This window comes from Strix uralensis, chromosome 18 (assembly GCF_047716275.1).
Source record: "Strix uralensis isolate ZFMK-TIS-50842 chromosome 18, bStrUra1, whole genome shotgun sequence".
In the NCBI taxonomy this organism is placed as follows: Eukaryota; Metazoa; Chordata; class Aves; order Strigiformes; family Strigidae; genus Strix; species Strix uralensis.
The window spans coordinates 14,948,876-14,963,304 of record NC_133989.1 but is presented as its reverse complement, the minus strand read 5'-3'; the positions used below and the strand labels follow the sequence as shown (position 1 = coordinate 14,963,304).

General features: G+C 61.6%; 1 protein-coding gene across 1 annotated transcript; it reads left to right on the top strand.

Annotated features, from left to right (window-relative positions):
- Window positions 1-568: 568 nt before the first annotated feature.
- SNTA1 (syntrophin alpha 1) lies at window positions 569-13,395 on the top strand. Its single transcript, XM_074888276.1, has 8 exons — window positions 569-861; window positions 3,318-3,503; window positions 10,196-10,394; window positions 10,487-10,694; window positions 10,763-10,893; window positions 11,743-11,939; window positions 12,019-12,206; window positions 12,506-13,395. The coding sequence occupies exons 1-8, from the start codon at window positions 588-590 to the stop codon at window positions 12,596-12,598; spliced, it is 1,476 nt and encodes a 491-aa protein (XP_074744377.1). The 5' UTR covers window positions 569-587; the 3' UTR covers window positions 12,599-13,395.
- The last annotated feature ends 1,034 nt before the right edge of the window (window positions 13,396-14,429 follow it).

The window sequence follows — 14,429 nt, the reverse complement described above, 5'->3', positions numbered from 1 at the left end:
GGAGCGGTGTTCCTTCTGGTGCCCCATCCCAGGCCTGAACGGGGAGCACTGGGGAGCACTGGGGAGCACCTGGTCCTACCAGCGCCCCATCCCAGGCTGGAGTGAGGAGCACTGGGGAACTGTGTCCCTCCCGGTGCCCCATCCCGGCCAGAACGGGAAGCACTGGGGAGCACCCAGTCCTCCTGGTGCCCCATCCCAGGATGTAGTGGGGAGCACTGGGGTCCCGAGTCCCTCCCTGTGCCCCATCCCAAGCTGGAGAGGGGAGCACTGGGGAGCACCTGGTCCTACCAGCGCCCCATCCCAGGCTCGAGCGAGGAGCACCGGGGAACCGTGTCCCTCCCGGTGCCCCATCCCAGGCCAGAACGGGGAGCACTGGGGAGCACCCGGTCCTCCCGGCGCCCCGTCCCAGGATGGAGCGGGGAGCCCCGGGGAGCCCCGGGCAGCCGGGTCCCGCCCCGTGCCCCATGCCGGGCCGCAGCGGGGAGCCCCCGGCTGGCCGCGTCCCGGCGGGGCGGTGCGCGGGGCGGTGCGCGGGGCGCGGAGCGGCGCGGAGCGGGGCGGCGGGGGCGGCGCGGCAGGCGCGGAAGATGGCGGCGGGCAGGCGCGCCCCGCGCACCGGGCTGCTGGAGCTGCGCGGCCCCGGCGGGCAGTGGCTCCGCGTCCTGCTCACCCTGGCCGAGGACGTGCTGGGGGTGAGCCCGGCCGACGGCCCCGGCCCCGCCGCCGGCCCCGGCGAGGCCCCGGCGGCGCAGCTGAACGGCGGCGAACCGGGCTCCGCCGTGCCCGAGGCGCTCGCCAATATCAGGCGCACGGTGCGCGTCGTCAAGCAGGACGTGGGGGGGCTCGGCATCAGCATCAAAGGTGAGGGCCGGGCCGCGGGGGGGGTCCCGGGGCGGCGGGCAGGCACCGGGCACCGCGACCTGTTGCTGCCGCCGTTCCGGCGGCCCGCTGCCACGCTCGGAAGCAAAGGCGGCGGGGGAGCGGGGCTGGGGTCGGGGCTGGGTCGTCGCGCCCCGTGGCACTGCCCTGGCCCAGCCCCGGCGCAGGACGAGGAAGGGGACACGTGGCAGTGGCGGGACCCGAAGCATCCCCAGCCCACGGAAAGAGCAGCACTCTGGGGTGCAGCAGTGACCGGCCAGCCCCTGCCTGTCACGTCCCGGCCGGAGCGGGGGACCCCGGCGGTGGGAGCTGGAGGGGCTCCCACTGCCCCTCACACGCAAGGGGAGGGCGCTGTGTCAGGGGGCAGGTGGGACGCACAGGGCACCCGCTTACACAAAAGCTGCCCTTTTGCAGCCAAAGGGAGGGCTCTGCCGGCGCCCCCTTGTCCCCTCCGTGCCCCTGTGCTGAGAAATGCCCCTTTTAAGCTGTCGGCAAAACGAAGGAAGCGATTGTAAAGCCCGTGGAGATCTCCAGGCACGGAGAGCTGGGGTGTTAAACCAAAATGCTCTGGCTTGGGAGACGTCCGCTCCTGGAGAGCTGAGCAGCGGGAAGCCTCCGTGTTACAATCCCTGTTTTCCCTCCCGAGCTGCCCCGCTGCTCCGTGACTCGCCTGAACTTCAGGCTGGAAACTTCTTGGGGCAAGGGTGGTGTTTGTGCCTGCCTTTGCTTTTCACGTGGCTCCGAGCGTGTGGAAACTCCGTGAAAGGAGGATGAAACGGGCAGCAAACAGGCAGGCAAGGGGCTGGCACGGAATATGGGTGAGGGGGTCTGTAGCTCCGTGTGCAGGCAGGGCAGGCAGCGGGCTCGGCAGCCCCGGGAGCAGCAGCGGGGCAGCTCTCGCCTCCTGACGTGGCTTCTCCTCCCAGCTCGGCGGGGACGCGGCCGCAGCCTCCGGCTCCCTCTGGAAGGGGGGAGGTTTTGTGATGTGGATGTCCGGGTGCTGGGACTGGATTGAACGCGTGCCGCTGTGTCGGCGGGGTGCCCGAGCCTGCCAGCTCTTCTTTTTGGGAAGCATAAAGCCGCCTTCATAATAACCCCTTGGCTGCCAAGTTATTGCTAGCTCTGTGGCTCTCCCAGGAAAGGAGAAACGTCACTTGCTTCAGTTAAAACTTTTTATTTTTGCAGTGACGTATGTGGAAACCGAGTAGTCGCCATCCAAACTGGGAGCCAGAAGCTGCTCCGGGTGGTGGGGCAGCCCTGCCAGTGCCACGGCCACTGCTGGGGGAGGGTGTCGCTCCCCCTCACCCGGGCTGCTGACGCTGCCCCGTTAAAACACGTGCCAGCCACATTTCACCCGGGGACGCTTCATCGCACGCCGGGGTGCGGGTGAGGTGCCCCCTGCCTTGGGACATGGTGAGGCGATGGGCGCTGAGGCTGCGGGGCTGGCCTTCCCCCGGCTGGCAGGGCGGCGGGGAGCTGGGCAAGAGCCGAGCTGGCGGGGGCTCCTGGCCCTGGCAGGGGCTCTGGGTGCCGGCAGCCCGGGCGAGGAGCCGCTGCTGTGCGGCTGGGCCCGGCAGCTCGGAGCAGCCCCCACGGGGGCCTCTGACAGCTGATAACCAGAGCCCTCCGAGGGGCTTGGCAGGCGTCTGAGCGAGGAAATGCCTGTGGCACTGGCTGGGAGCAGCCCTGGAGCAGGCGGTGGCAACAGGCTGGGCTCAACATCTCCTCTGGGGTGAGAGATCAGCTCTTGGAGGCTCCTTGGGACAGGCTGTCCTGGGGCGTAGGGCACGTCAGGGGCTGCCAATCCCTGGCTGCGGCTGGGCAGTACCTGCTGCACCCCTGCTCCCTGGCACGGAGGCAGCAACGCTGCTCGGATCTCCCTGCAGGTTCAAAAGTTAATGTGCAAATTGATCTCCTCAAGCCGCTGGGAGGTTTGAATAGCATCCTTTTAGACTGGAGAATGGGGAGCAGGAGGTAAATAGGGCTACTGTGCGGAGAGGAGCAAACAGCCAGGGTGGTTCACTTCTCCCTGGCTCTTATGCCTCTTCAGAAGCATTTAGCTGTCTTATCGGTTTAGGTCATGAAGTCCTTAGAGCAGGGATAGTTGCTCAGCACACACAATTAATAATGCAAATAAAGACCTGCTTTCCTGCCAGAATTGATGGGGAGATGGCCAGGTTATGTGTTCGCTCTGTGAGGAAATCTGCAACCATTCAGAGCAGTTTTGGAGCAGTCATCTTTGTCTGCTGTAAAGCCTGATGGTATTTTGGCTACTGTGGTTGTTACAGGTGTACCGTGGGCATCCGAGGAAATGGGGCAGTGGGCCGTCCCGGCACGGCACCGCTGAGTGCTGGGAGAAGGGGCCAGCTGGTACCCGAGCATCCCCCTCTCCACCTGCTCCAACAGCCACAACCACTTCGTTTCTCTTCTGTTTCAAGGTGGCCGAGAGAATAAAATGCCCATCTTGATCTCCAAGATATTTAAGGGGCTGGCAGCAGATCAGACCGAGGCGCTGTACGTGGGGGACGCCATCCTCTCTGTCAACGGGACCGACCTTTCCGAGGCGACGCATGATGAGGCGGTGCAGGCGTTGAAGAAGACGGGCAAGGAGGTGGTCTTGGAAGGTAGGAGGGGAGGATGGACAAGGGTCCTCCTGCTTCTACGGGGCTGATCCCTGTTTTTCCCAGGAGGTACTGGGAGCACAGGGATGGCACATCATCTGCATATGTATTTGCATACTCTTTGAAATGGAAAACAACATGTACAGACTGGTTTATCTGCTTATCCTGAGAGCTGGAGGTAGCTGCTGGGATCTCCCTATCTCCCTCCAGAGAGGGAGACATGCGTGTGCCACCGCTCGATGCCCAGCGGCTCCGTCTCCTTGCTGCGGGACTGCGGGCAGGCAGCGATGGGAGCGTGGGATGGGTTTATGGGATTTGTGACTCTTCTGTTGTACTGCGTCACCCTGAGGTCTGCAGTTCCTGGGGTAATAGAAAACTTTTTCTGCTTTTCCCATGATTTTCATTTAAACCCACATCCTTGGCTGGTTGGGCTCTGCAGGCTTATGCTAGCGGGGAGGGGGTACGCTGGCACCCCACTCCTTGCTGAGCACCTTTTGGTTTGCTGGGGTGGATTCTGGGCAGATGGAAGGAGCAGGCTGCCGGGTGCAGGCAGGGCCAGCTCAGGAGTGAGGCCACAGGAGCTGCCTGCCCAGGGGATCCCTGGCAGCTCAACCCCAACTGCAGCCCCCCCAGATCAGGGCAGCTGAAGCTACAGACATCACAGGGATGCAGCCTTCACCATCCCAGGGGAGACTGGAGCCAGACCCACTTGGTGCCGGGCAGGTGGTCCTTGGCGTCTCCCAGCCCTGCAGGAGCTCCCAAACCCCACTTGGGGAGTGGGTGAGGGCTGGTGGGTTGGGACCGTGGGAGCCCTGAGGGAGAGACCCCATTCTTCTCCCGTTACCCTTCACATCACATCTATCCGTGCTTGCCCACCTCACCCTCTGCCAGCTCGGCTGGGCAGGGGTAAGCACCCAGGATTTGCCCTCAGGACAGGACCCTTCCCCTCCCCTCCCCTCACTGTCCCCCCAGGTCACCCTGGCTAACCAGGAGGGTCTTGGCACCAGAGACCCTTCCCAGTGCAGTTGTGGGGCTGCAGATCCCAAAGCAAGGTTTTATTTGGGAGCAGCGCTCTGGGCTCTGCCTGGACAAAAAAGAGGTCTGTGCCAGCAACCGCTGTGGCTCTTGCTTTTCTGTGCCTTCCCCAGATTGTCTCAGCTCCAGATTTTCATTTTTAGCTTTGCTCAGCCCTTTCTGCTGTGGGTTCCTCCTCTCCTGGGAGCCACAGGACCATGGTTCAGCTGGAGGAATGTGCGGCTCTGCACAGCTGCTGGGAGCAGATAGGGTTGTTGGTGGGGTGGGTTTTTTTTTTTTTTGACCAAAGAGAAATACAAGAGCCTCTTTCTCTGGGAGTCTGCGAAATTCCTCCCCGTAGCTGCTGTTCTCGGACCACCCTCTCTCTGTTATTTTCTTTTCATCCTTTACTTTGGCATGGGTTTCCTTTCTGCTAGAGGTTCCTGCGGGAGGTGGAGATGAGCTGCCCTTTCTGCAGAGAACAGCTTCTCTCCCTGGACCACCTCCTCCTCCTCCATCCCCCTGGGGAGCTGGGCGCTGCCACGTTGCCCGCCCAGGAAGCAACTGCAGGCAGGGCCTTTGCTGTGGCTCGCTGAGCTCAGGTATGACCTCCTGGGCTTCTTAATTAATTAAAACTCCCAGCAGGTACCTTTGGGAGGAGAGCGGGGCTGGGCTGGCTCCCACCACGACACTCTGGAGGCTTTGTGATTAGTTTGTAGCTGATGACATTGGGCTCCTGCAGTGTGATGTTGCTCAGGCGTGCTGCAGGCAACAGCCGGAGCGGGGCTGGGTCTCTGCTGCTCATCCGATCGCAGACATCGGGTATAAACATGATGCATCTCTACCTCCTCCCCATTTTGGGTTTGCCAGCGTGGTACAGCCCTGCCCATGGAGGGTGGCGGGGCTGGTGCTGCAGTGTGGTCCCCGCCGGGCTGTCACTGCCCTGCGGAGGTGGTAGCCGTGCCTCGAGACGGGGTGTCCTTTGCCTTTTTTATACCTGCCACCCCGGTAGCTCTCCAGGAGCCGGCCGGCCAAGCACCCTGCCCCGGAGAGGGGTGGCAGGGCTGGGGGACAGGGGGTGGCCTTAAGGCACCCGAGGGGTGTTAAAGGGGGGGCTTCCCTGCCCCCTTCTCCTGTCTGGGCTCACTCCAGAGGTTGGAGAAAAGCACCTTAAGATCACTTAGGCTCTTTCTGGTCCCTGTGTGCTGCCAGGTGTGACTCCGACTTCCCTTACAGTTGCTGTAGGTACCAAAACTGAGTAATTTGGCACAGTTGGTGTCTGTTTGCTGCCTTGCTCCTCCTGGCTGCATTCATTCCTGGTTTCAGGAGTTTTTAGGGTAGTTTACAAGCAGTGTCACAGTAGGTAACAAAACTGGGAGAGCTTGCACCTCCTCATGGGGCAGTGAGCTGGGGTGAGACTCTGCAAAGTGGCAGAGCTGGGAGGTGAAGCATTTTAATTTGAATATCAGCTGTAGCTCCACATGCCAGATCTCACCCTGGGCTGCTCAGCTTGGCTTCTGGCTCCTGGGTGTCGTTGCTGGCCGGGCATGAGGACATGCAGATACCTCTCCGTGTGTCCTGCCAAGGTTTTTTTTGGATGTGCCAAACTACTCTCTTGATATTTGCAGGAGGAGTTTGACTGTATTTATATTACATTGTTATTTTGAGGAGAGTTGCTCTCCCTTACCTTATTTTTCTCTTGGGTTTTTTTTTGAATTGCTTGGTATGCAGAGACCCTCCATGGCAGGGAAACGGCTGATAAACATCCTTCCAGCTGCCCTGGGAAGGGCTTTGGTGCCAGGAGTGGTCTGTATTGGCACGGGGAGAGAACTGGGAGCATTGGGGAGGAGGAGGTGGGGCAGCCATGGGCATCTTGCCTCTGTGGCAGCCTAGGGCTTGTTGGCCGCTGGGGAGCTCCTGGGGCTGTTCAGGACTCTACTCAGCCAAGTAATAGCTTGGAAGCTTGAAAATCAGAAAAGCTAAGGGGTGCCAGGAGAACATGGTGCTGGGGATGTCCGGCTCCGGCAGGCTGATTGCCCTAACTGTGGGGAACCCAGGCAGTTGCAGAGGGTGGAGATGTGCATGGTGTGCAATGTGAAATACCCACAAAATTTAGGTGACCCTGAGGTAAATAACACACAGTGCAGAGTGGAAGGGGGTTTTGAGTGGAGGCAGGTGGTGGCAGCCAGGATTTATGTGGTTGCCCATCGCTGCTGCCCTTCAGGGCTCCGAAGGGCTTCGGGAGAGAAAGCCCTGAGGTGGCCTCCAGCCCTTTGTGGGACACTAAAGTGAATGTCTTCTGGCAGGTGTGATGGTCCTCAGGGTCTGAGCAGCTGTGCTTTGCCCAGCTCTCGTGGTTTAAATGTGGTAATTGAACCAAAGCAGAAACAGAGGCCCGGACCTGCCCTAGGATGATGCAGAGAGACAGTAAGGGTCCACATCCTCCTACCTCCTCCACACCTCGCTGCCCTGAAGCTTTGCTTTCCCTGGGAAATTTTGTGGGAATGTTTGTCCTCCTGTGGAAACACGGAGAGTTGTCCCATGATCTCCCTGGGATCACTCAGCCCGTGGGTCACTGCTTGCCATGCCGCACAGGGGAACGTTTAGCAAAGAGCTGGGGCATGTGGCACTGAGCTCTGGGACAGGGTCCTGGGGCAGGAGGGACAGTGGTGGCACTTCCACCCTGCAGCGTCCCATGGCATCTTCCTCCCTGGGGTAAAAGGACTGAGTTGAGGCAGTTGGGTCCAGCAGCTGCTGCCTTGTTCGTGCTTGGAGCCAGGGCAGGGGACGGCCCCTGGGTGGGAAGCTGGATGGGGCAGCGATGGCAGCCCCTGCGTTGAGTTTTGGAAGCACATCACAGAGTCAGCTTGAAGTTTACAGGTTGTTTCAGGGTGTCTCTTTGGGATGTGTGTTTGCTGACCACCCCCCTGCCCTGATTTAACATGTTAAGTTTGCATAGTTAGTCCTGAGGCAGAGAGAATTCAGCTGGAGATGGGCTTAACATCTCCTTAGGGCCAGTGCTGGAGCTCCAGGACCTCTCTGGAAGCCTTCCTGATGTGACGGCCACCAGCACAGTTGGACCTCTTTGACTCTCCATGCTGTGTAGATGCTGCTGAAGAGCTCTTCATAGGAAAAGCCTGTCCTACTCCTGACTGGAAATGCAGTCTTAAACCTCTCTCTGTTGAATCCATGCCGTGATCTCTAGGCTGAAGCAGAGTGTGCCAGCACTAGCCTGGAGGCCCAAGCAGCGGGTGGGTGCTCTCGAGCCTGCTACTGGGTGTCCGTGTTGTTGGGCTGTTTTTATGGCTGGAGGAAGGTTTGTGACCCCTTGGCGAAGCTCTCCGGGGTCAGGAGCTTGGCTTGGGGTGGTGCTGAGCCATGGGCACATGTGTGGGACAGATCGTGGTGACTCAGGATCGAGGGTGCAGGAGCGTTTGGTTCAGGCTTAGGAGGGATGGGCTGGTGGAGGGGGAGGATCTGTTACCCAAGAAGTAAAACCAAGGGATTTTGGTGGTTCTGCCACTTTCTGGAGTGCTGAGAAGAAAAGGGTCTGAGTTGTTTGCTTTAATGAGATGGGTGTAATTAATTAATCCATTCAGTACCAGGCAATTCTGCTGCAGTGAAGGGACTGGCAGCAGTCTTAAGTCAACCTGCTATAAAGCTTGTGCTGGGGAATCTCCATGGCTTTGTTCTTTGCTCAGCAAGGAACGGGCAGGGGTGCAGCAGCCACTGCTGCAGAGTGGGCTGGGCACAGTGCTGTCACGCTGTGTCCCCTGGTCGTGCCGTGTGTCTCTGACATGCAGCCTGCTGCTGTCGTTGGAGGGACAGCAGCTCCCATGGCAGAGGTCGGTGGCCCGACCTCGGGTGCGCAGCTCCCCGGGGAACCACTGCAGCCCCCATCACATCCCGGCTCCCAGGATCCCCCCGTGCTGTGGGAACCCATCAGTATGTTGTCACCAGCCTTAAATCCTCCTTAAAGCCACATGCCAGAGAGGCACACGCACTTGCCTAATTCTTCATGGCCTGTCCTGGGCCGGGCACTGCTCCTCTCCTCCTCTGCTCCATCGGGACGTGACCCCACCATCGCACAGCTAATGCCAGTGACGTCCTCCGCATGCCCGGGGAGCCACGGGCTGGCGCGGGGATGCTGCTCGGGTTTCAGCGGCTGAATGATATCTTTCTGAACTCCAATTAGTTCCCAGGCACCGGGATAATGGCCGGTCCCCACTGCCAAGATTAAGGACTCGGGGTAAAATCCAGCCTGGCTCAGATGCCTGTGGGAACACGGCAGCTATTTATAACGGGAGGTGCAGGGCACGAGGCTGGTGGCCCCACGCCGGCTCCTTGGCCCCAGCCGCGCTGCGGGGCCACTGCGGGGTAACCCGAGCCACGTGCCGCAGCGGCATCGCAGCCATTTATAGCTGCGTCCCGCTGGGGCCGGGCAGAGCGGGGCACAACGCGGGGCTCTGCCTCCCCGCCGTGCCCCACCGCAGCTCGAGCCGGGATCTCAGGATTCAGAGGTTTTGGGGAGCTCACTGGGATAGGAACGACGGGGAAGATGGGTGGTGGTGGGCGGGTGAAGGATGGGTAGGTAGGCTCTGCGTGGGAAAAGGGCGTTTTTCTGGCACAAAATCAGGCTGCCGCGGCTTTGCTGCAGCGATGGAGCTGGTCCACCAACCAGCCACCTACAAGAGTTGGCTGCAAAGCCAAGCTCGTGTCTGTCCCCCCTCCTGCCACCCACACTGCTGACTTGGACCTGGAGTGAAACCAGCGGTGATGGCTGGGGACGTGGCAGCGGGCACGTGTCTGTCCCATGGTGTTTTCCCTAAGGGCCACCAAAGGGAAGCCCTTTCCTGGAGCCACCAGCTGGTCCCACGCTGTCCCCAGGGCAGGACCGTGACTGGCATCCCCCCCTGCTCAGGCAAAGCTTTTTGCCCGGTGCTGCCAACCTAATTTTCAGGACGTAGCTATGGGGCCACATCAATTCACAGTGACTTTTATCTCCCTCTCCCCCTAAACCTCGGGAGCCAGCTGCTGTCCCAGTGTGGCTCTGAGGGCTCTGGCTCCGCAGCTGGACTTGCTGGGGGCTGGAAGCTGATTTCTTGTCCCTGGTTTATAACTCATGGGGCAGGGCTATGTGAGCTGTGAGCACACAGTTCGAGGCTTTTCCTGGGGCCAAGCCATGGTATTTGAGAGCTGTTGCTCCCAGTTGGCGGTGGGACCAGCTGTACCAGCAGTTTGGACTCTGTAATTTTGGCCTGGGACTCCTGCCCATTCCCCACCCCCTGCCTTCATGTGCCGCCCCGGGGACCTGATCACACTTGGATCTCTGAGCTGACCTGGGTTAAAGGAAAGAAAAAAGGGGGAAAAGGCCATTTTCATCCCTCCTGGGAGGCTCCCTGGGCTGCAGTGGTGGGGCAGAGGCACTGGGAGGATCCTAGGTGACATGTCACCCTCTGGTACGACCTTGCCTGCCAGTGCCATCTCCTCGCACACCCACAGGGGTGCAGGGCAGAGGACCCACAGCACCTATGGGTGGCAGCGCTGGGGAGGTAACGGAGGCAGCACTGACTCCAATGCAGGGAGGGTATGAGGGGTTTCAGCAGGGTGGATGGGTGCTGGCGTGCTGAGGCCACCCTGGCCTGTGCCATGCCCTCAACTGGGTGCTGCCTCTCTTCCAGTGAAGTACATGAAGGAGATCTCACCCTACTTCAAGAACTCCTCCGCGGGGGCGACAGTCAGCTGGGACCCCTCGCCTGCCACCCTGCAGAAGCGGTCATCCCCCCTCCTACCCCCTCGGGAGCTCCGGGAGAGCAGGACCGTGCCTCTGAAGATGTGCTACGTGTCCCGCAAGTGCCTTCCCACCGACCCGGAGCACAGGTCAGGGCACGGTGCTGGCGGATGGCGATGCCACCGCATTGCCCCGGGGCGCTGAGAGCTGTCTGGGACCCAGCGGGGCCGCGTCCCTGCAGGTACCTGGAGGTGTGCTCGGCGGACGGGCGCGTTGACCTCTTCCTGCGGGCGAAGGATGAGGCCACGGCGCAGTCGTGGCTCAGTGCCATCCAGGCCAACATGGGTGCCCTACTGCCGCGGGTGAAGGAGGAGCTGCGAGCCCAGCTGGCAGGTGCTGGCGTGGTGGCTGGACGGGATGTCAAGCACGTGGGCTGGCTGACCGAGCAGGTACCCGCACGTCCCCCGCCACCCCATGCCGCCGCGCTGCCCGTGGCCCTGACCCAGTCCCCTTGCAGCTCCCCAGTGCCGGCACCAGGAACCTCTTGGCCGTCCTCACCGAGAAGGAGCTGCTGCTGTACGGCAGCCTGCCGCAGAGCCGGGACGCCCTGGGCAAGCCCGCGCACAGCTACCCCCTCATTGCCACCAGGTAGGGGCCACCGGCCCAGCACCCTCCCACCCTGCGCAGGGGGATGGGGCAGTGGCAGTGTCCGGGAGGCGGTGGCAGGGGCTGGGGGTCGGGGCAGAGCCACAGGGGCGATGACAGGGCCCCAGGGGTGGTGGTGGCAGTGACTGGGGGTGATGGCAGGGGCTGGGGGTCAGGGCAGAGCCCCAGGGGTGGTGGTGGGGGTTGGAGGTCAGGGTAGGGGCCCGGGGATGATGTTGGAGCCCCAGGGTGGTGGCAGTGCCTAGGAGTGGTGGCAGAGGCTTTTGAGATTATGACAGGGCAGTGGGGATAATGGCAGAGCCTGGGGGATGGTGACAGTGTCCGGGGGTGGTGGCAGGGGCTGGGGGTCAGGGCAGAGCCCCCGGGTGGCGGCAGAGGCGTTTTCGATGATGGTAGAGTCCGGGGGACGGTGACAGTGTCAGGGGTGGTGGCAGAGCCCCGGGGGTGATGGCGGTGGCGGGGGGTCAGGGCGGGGGGGGGGGCGGGTCGGGGCGTGGGGGCGGTGCCTCGGGAGGGTCCGGCCGCGGGAGGGGCATCCGCGGGGCTGCAGCGCGCCCTGCCGGCGCCGCCGCGCAGCCACCACCGCGGAGCCACCGGGGCGGCGCGGAGGGGCGGTGCGGAGCGCCGAGCGGTGCGGAGGGGCGGTTCAGGGTGCGGTGCGGAGCGGCGCGGAGGGGCTGTGCGGGGTGCGGAGCGGTGCAGGGTGCGGAGCGGTGCGGAGGGGGCGGTGCGGGGCGCGGAGGGGCGGTTCAGGATGCGGTGCGGAGCGGCGCGGAGGGGCGGTGCGGGGTGCGGTGCGGGGCGCGGTGCTGAGGCGCGGCAGTGCCGCAGGCTGGTGCACTCGGGGCCGGCCAAGGGCTCGGCGCTGTACGAGGCGGAGCTGTCGTTCGCGCTGCGCACCGGCACCCGGCTGGGCGTGCAGACCCACCTCTTCAGCCTGGAGAGCCCCCGCGACCTGGCGCTGTGGACCCGCCTGCTGGTGGACGGCACCCACGGCGCCGCCGAGCTGGCCCAGGAGGTGTCGGCAGGTCAGCGGGGGGGGGCCGGGGGGGGGGCCCGGGCGGCGGAGGGGGGCGGCTGCCTTCTCACCCCTCTCCCCGTCCCCAGCCTGCTCGTGGAAGGGGCAGGATTGCACCCTGTCCGTCCACATCGACAAGGGCTTCACCATCTCCACCACCGAGCCCGGGCTCAGCAAGACCATCCTGCTCCAGCAGCCCTTCGAGAAGCTGCAGATGTCCTCTGATGACGGCACCAAGATGCTCTACCTGGACTTTGGTGGCCCGGAAGGAGAGATTGTGAGTTGGCTTTACCCTCACCACCCCCCACCCACCCAAACTCCCACCGGCCCCGGGGAGGGGAGAGGGGGAGCAGAGCACCCGCCCTGCACACAGCACCCATCCTGCCTGGCACGTGGGGCTGAGACGTGGCCCATCCACCCACCCCTGGCCGCACGCCTCTCCCAGGGCCGCAGTAAGGTGGTGGTGGGGTTTGGGGGCCCCTGGGTGGTCCCTGCCCTCCCCACCACAAGCAGAAAGCTGTCTGCTGCAGGAACAGCCCTCCCCATTGCAAACATCCCTCTGTTCCTTTCTTGCAGCAATTGGACCTTCACTCCTGCCCCAAAACCATCGTCTTCATCATCCACTCCTTCCTCTCAGCCAAGGTGACCCGGCTGGGGCTGCTGGCATGAAGAGGGAGCGGAGCACCGGGCAGAGCAGCCCCAGCCCCCCACCGATCTATGCACCCCCCTCCAGGCCAAACCCAGCCCCAAGCCATCCCAAGGAGACCGGAGCCCTCGCGGGGTCACGTCACCCCCGCCAAGGAAAAGCACCGTCCGGCTGGGAAAAACCACTCCCAGGGCGTCTGGGGGGCAGCGGTGGGCTGAAATCCCTCTTGGATGGCAGCACCAGGACCTCTCTGGTCCCTTTTCCCCTCCTTCCTCCACCCTGATGCCCAGCGGCGACTGGAGAAGCCCGGTCGGAGCCCGCTGTGAGCGGCCGCACGGTCGTCACCCCAGTGCCTTGTGAGATGATATTTTCTGTACAAAGAACCTGTTTGTATCGATGTTTTATATTTATACCGCCCAGTTAAAGATGCTGACGCAGCAGCTTTCACCTGTCTGGCTTGGACCGCCCGGAGAATCCCCAGGTCCTGCAGCACAAGGACGTGTGTCTGTCCCCTGGACAGACAACCTGAGGGCTGGAGACCGAAGCCAGTTCTGTAGTGCTTGAGAGATAGGAACTGCAGATCAGCTCTACTTGCCAAATTTTTCCATATTGTACCAAATGACAGGAACCACTTTTCTTTGTCAGAGTTGGACGGTTCATTTTATTTTGCTAACTTCTGGGTCACTTTATTTCTTGGTTTAGGGGGGAGGGCTGTCAGGTGGCTGCTGGGAAAAAACAACTTCTTTTATGAACCAAAAGAACCATTAAAATGCCTTTTTTTTTGGGGTCAAATAAACATTGCAGATCACAACCAGTGGGAGCCAAGGTCTCTCTTCTGGTTTTGCTTGGAGAATTAGAAAATCTGTGGGTGATACCTGGGCTGTGCCCCGGTGTTTTCTACCAGGGAAAGGAAAGGTTTTTCTTGGAGGCTGTGGGACGTTGCTGTGAGCTGGTGGTACTGGTCTGGGAGTACTGGGGACCCTGGCGGGAGTGTTTGGGTGGGATAAAAGGTCTTTTAAACGCCCAACGCTGTGCTGGGCACAGCAGAGAGGGACACGCTGATACCTGCACCAGCTTTGATGATACCAGGTGGGTTTGAATACCCTGTGCTTCATGCTTCAGGATGCTCAGTGGAGGGTAGGCATTGTTTCCAAACTCAAAAAAGTTGTGTGTTTTGGTTTTTATATTTTTCCAGTTAAAGTAGCTGCTTGGCTGAGTGGCAGCAAAGCTCTGAATGTTGTTCCCTTCACGTGCCGCCCTTGCTGTAAAAGTCAGGCAGCGAATGCAGCCCTTGTGGCATGGTTATGGTGTCTGTGGGCTCCCAGCACATGTGCAGCACCGCTGGTATTTACCAAGTGCTTCCCAGATTAACCTTGGCCACTGTTACCCAAGGTGCATCCCTCCTAGTGTGGGGCTCGGCACTGAAAAGCCTCTTCTGTCCCAAAAAGTGAGGAGCCGTGCTGTGGCGGCAGCTGCTGCAGGTGAGTTAGAGGATGCCCAGAAATGGCCAAGTTCTCTGAGAAAACCTCCCGGAGCTGACAGCTCTCCACGCTCCGCTGATGCAGCCTGTCCTCACAGATGCCCAGTGTGAAGCGCCAAGGCTGTGTGTGGACACTGGTCCTCGAGGGCTTGGTGAGAGCTGCCAGACACCCAATGGTCCCTCCGTCTCCTCAGGAATGTGCTGTGCCGGTGCCGGGAGCTGTTGGCATGGCTTAGTGAGAGGTGTTACTTGCCAACGCCTTTGTACCAGGCTGTGAGATGTGCTGGCCCAGCGCCCCGGGGTCAGTGGCAGGAGCAGAGCTCTCGGCACAGCGTCTGCACCTGCACAGGGACACCAGGATGGGAAAGGGCCGC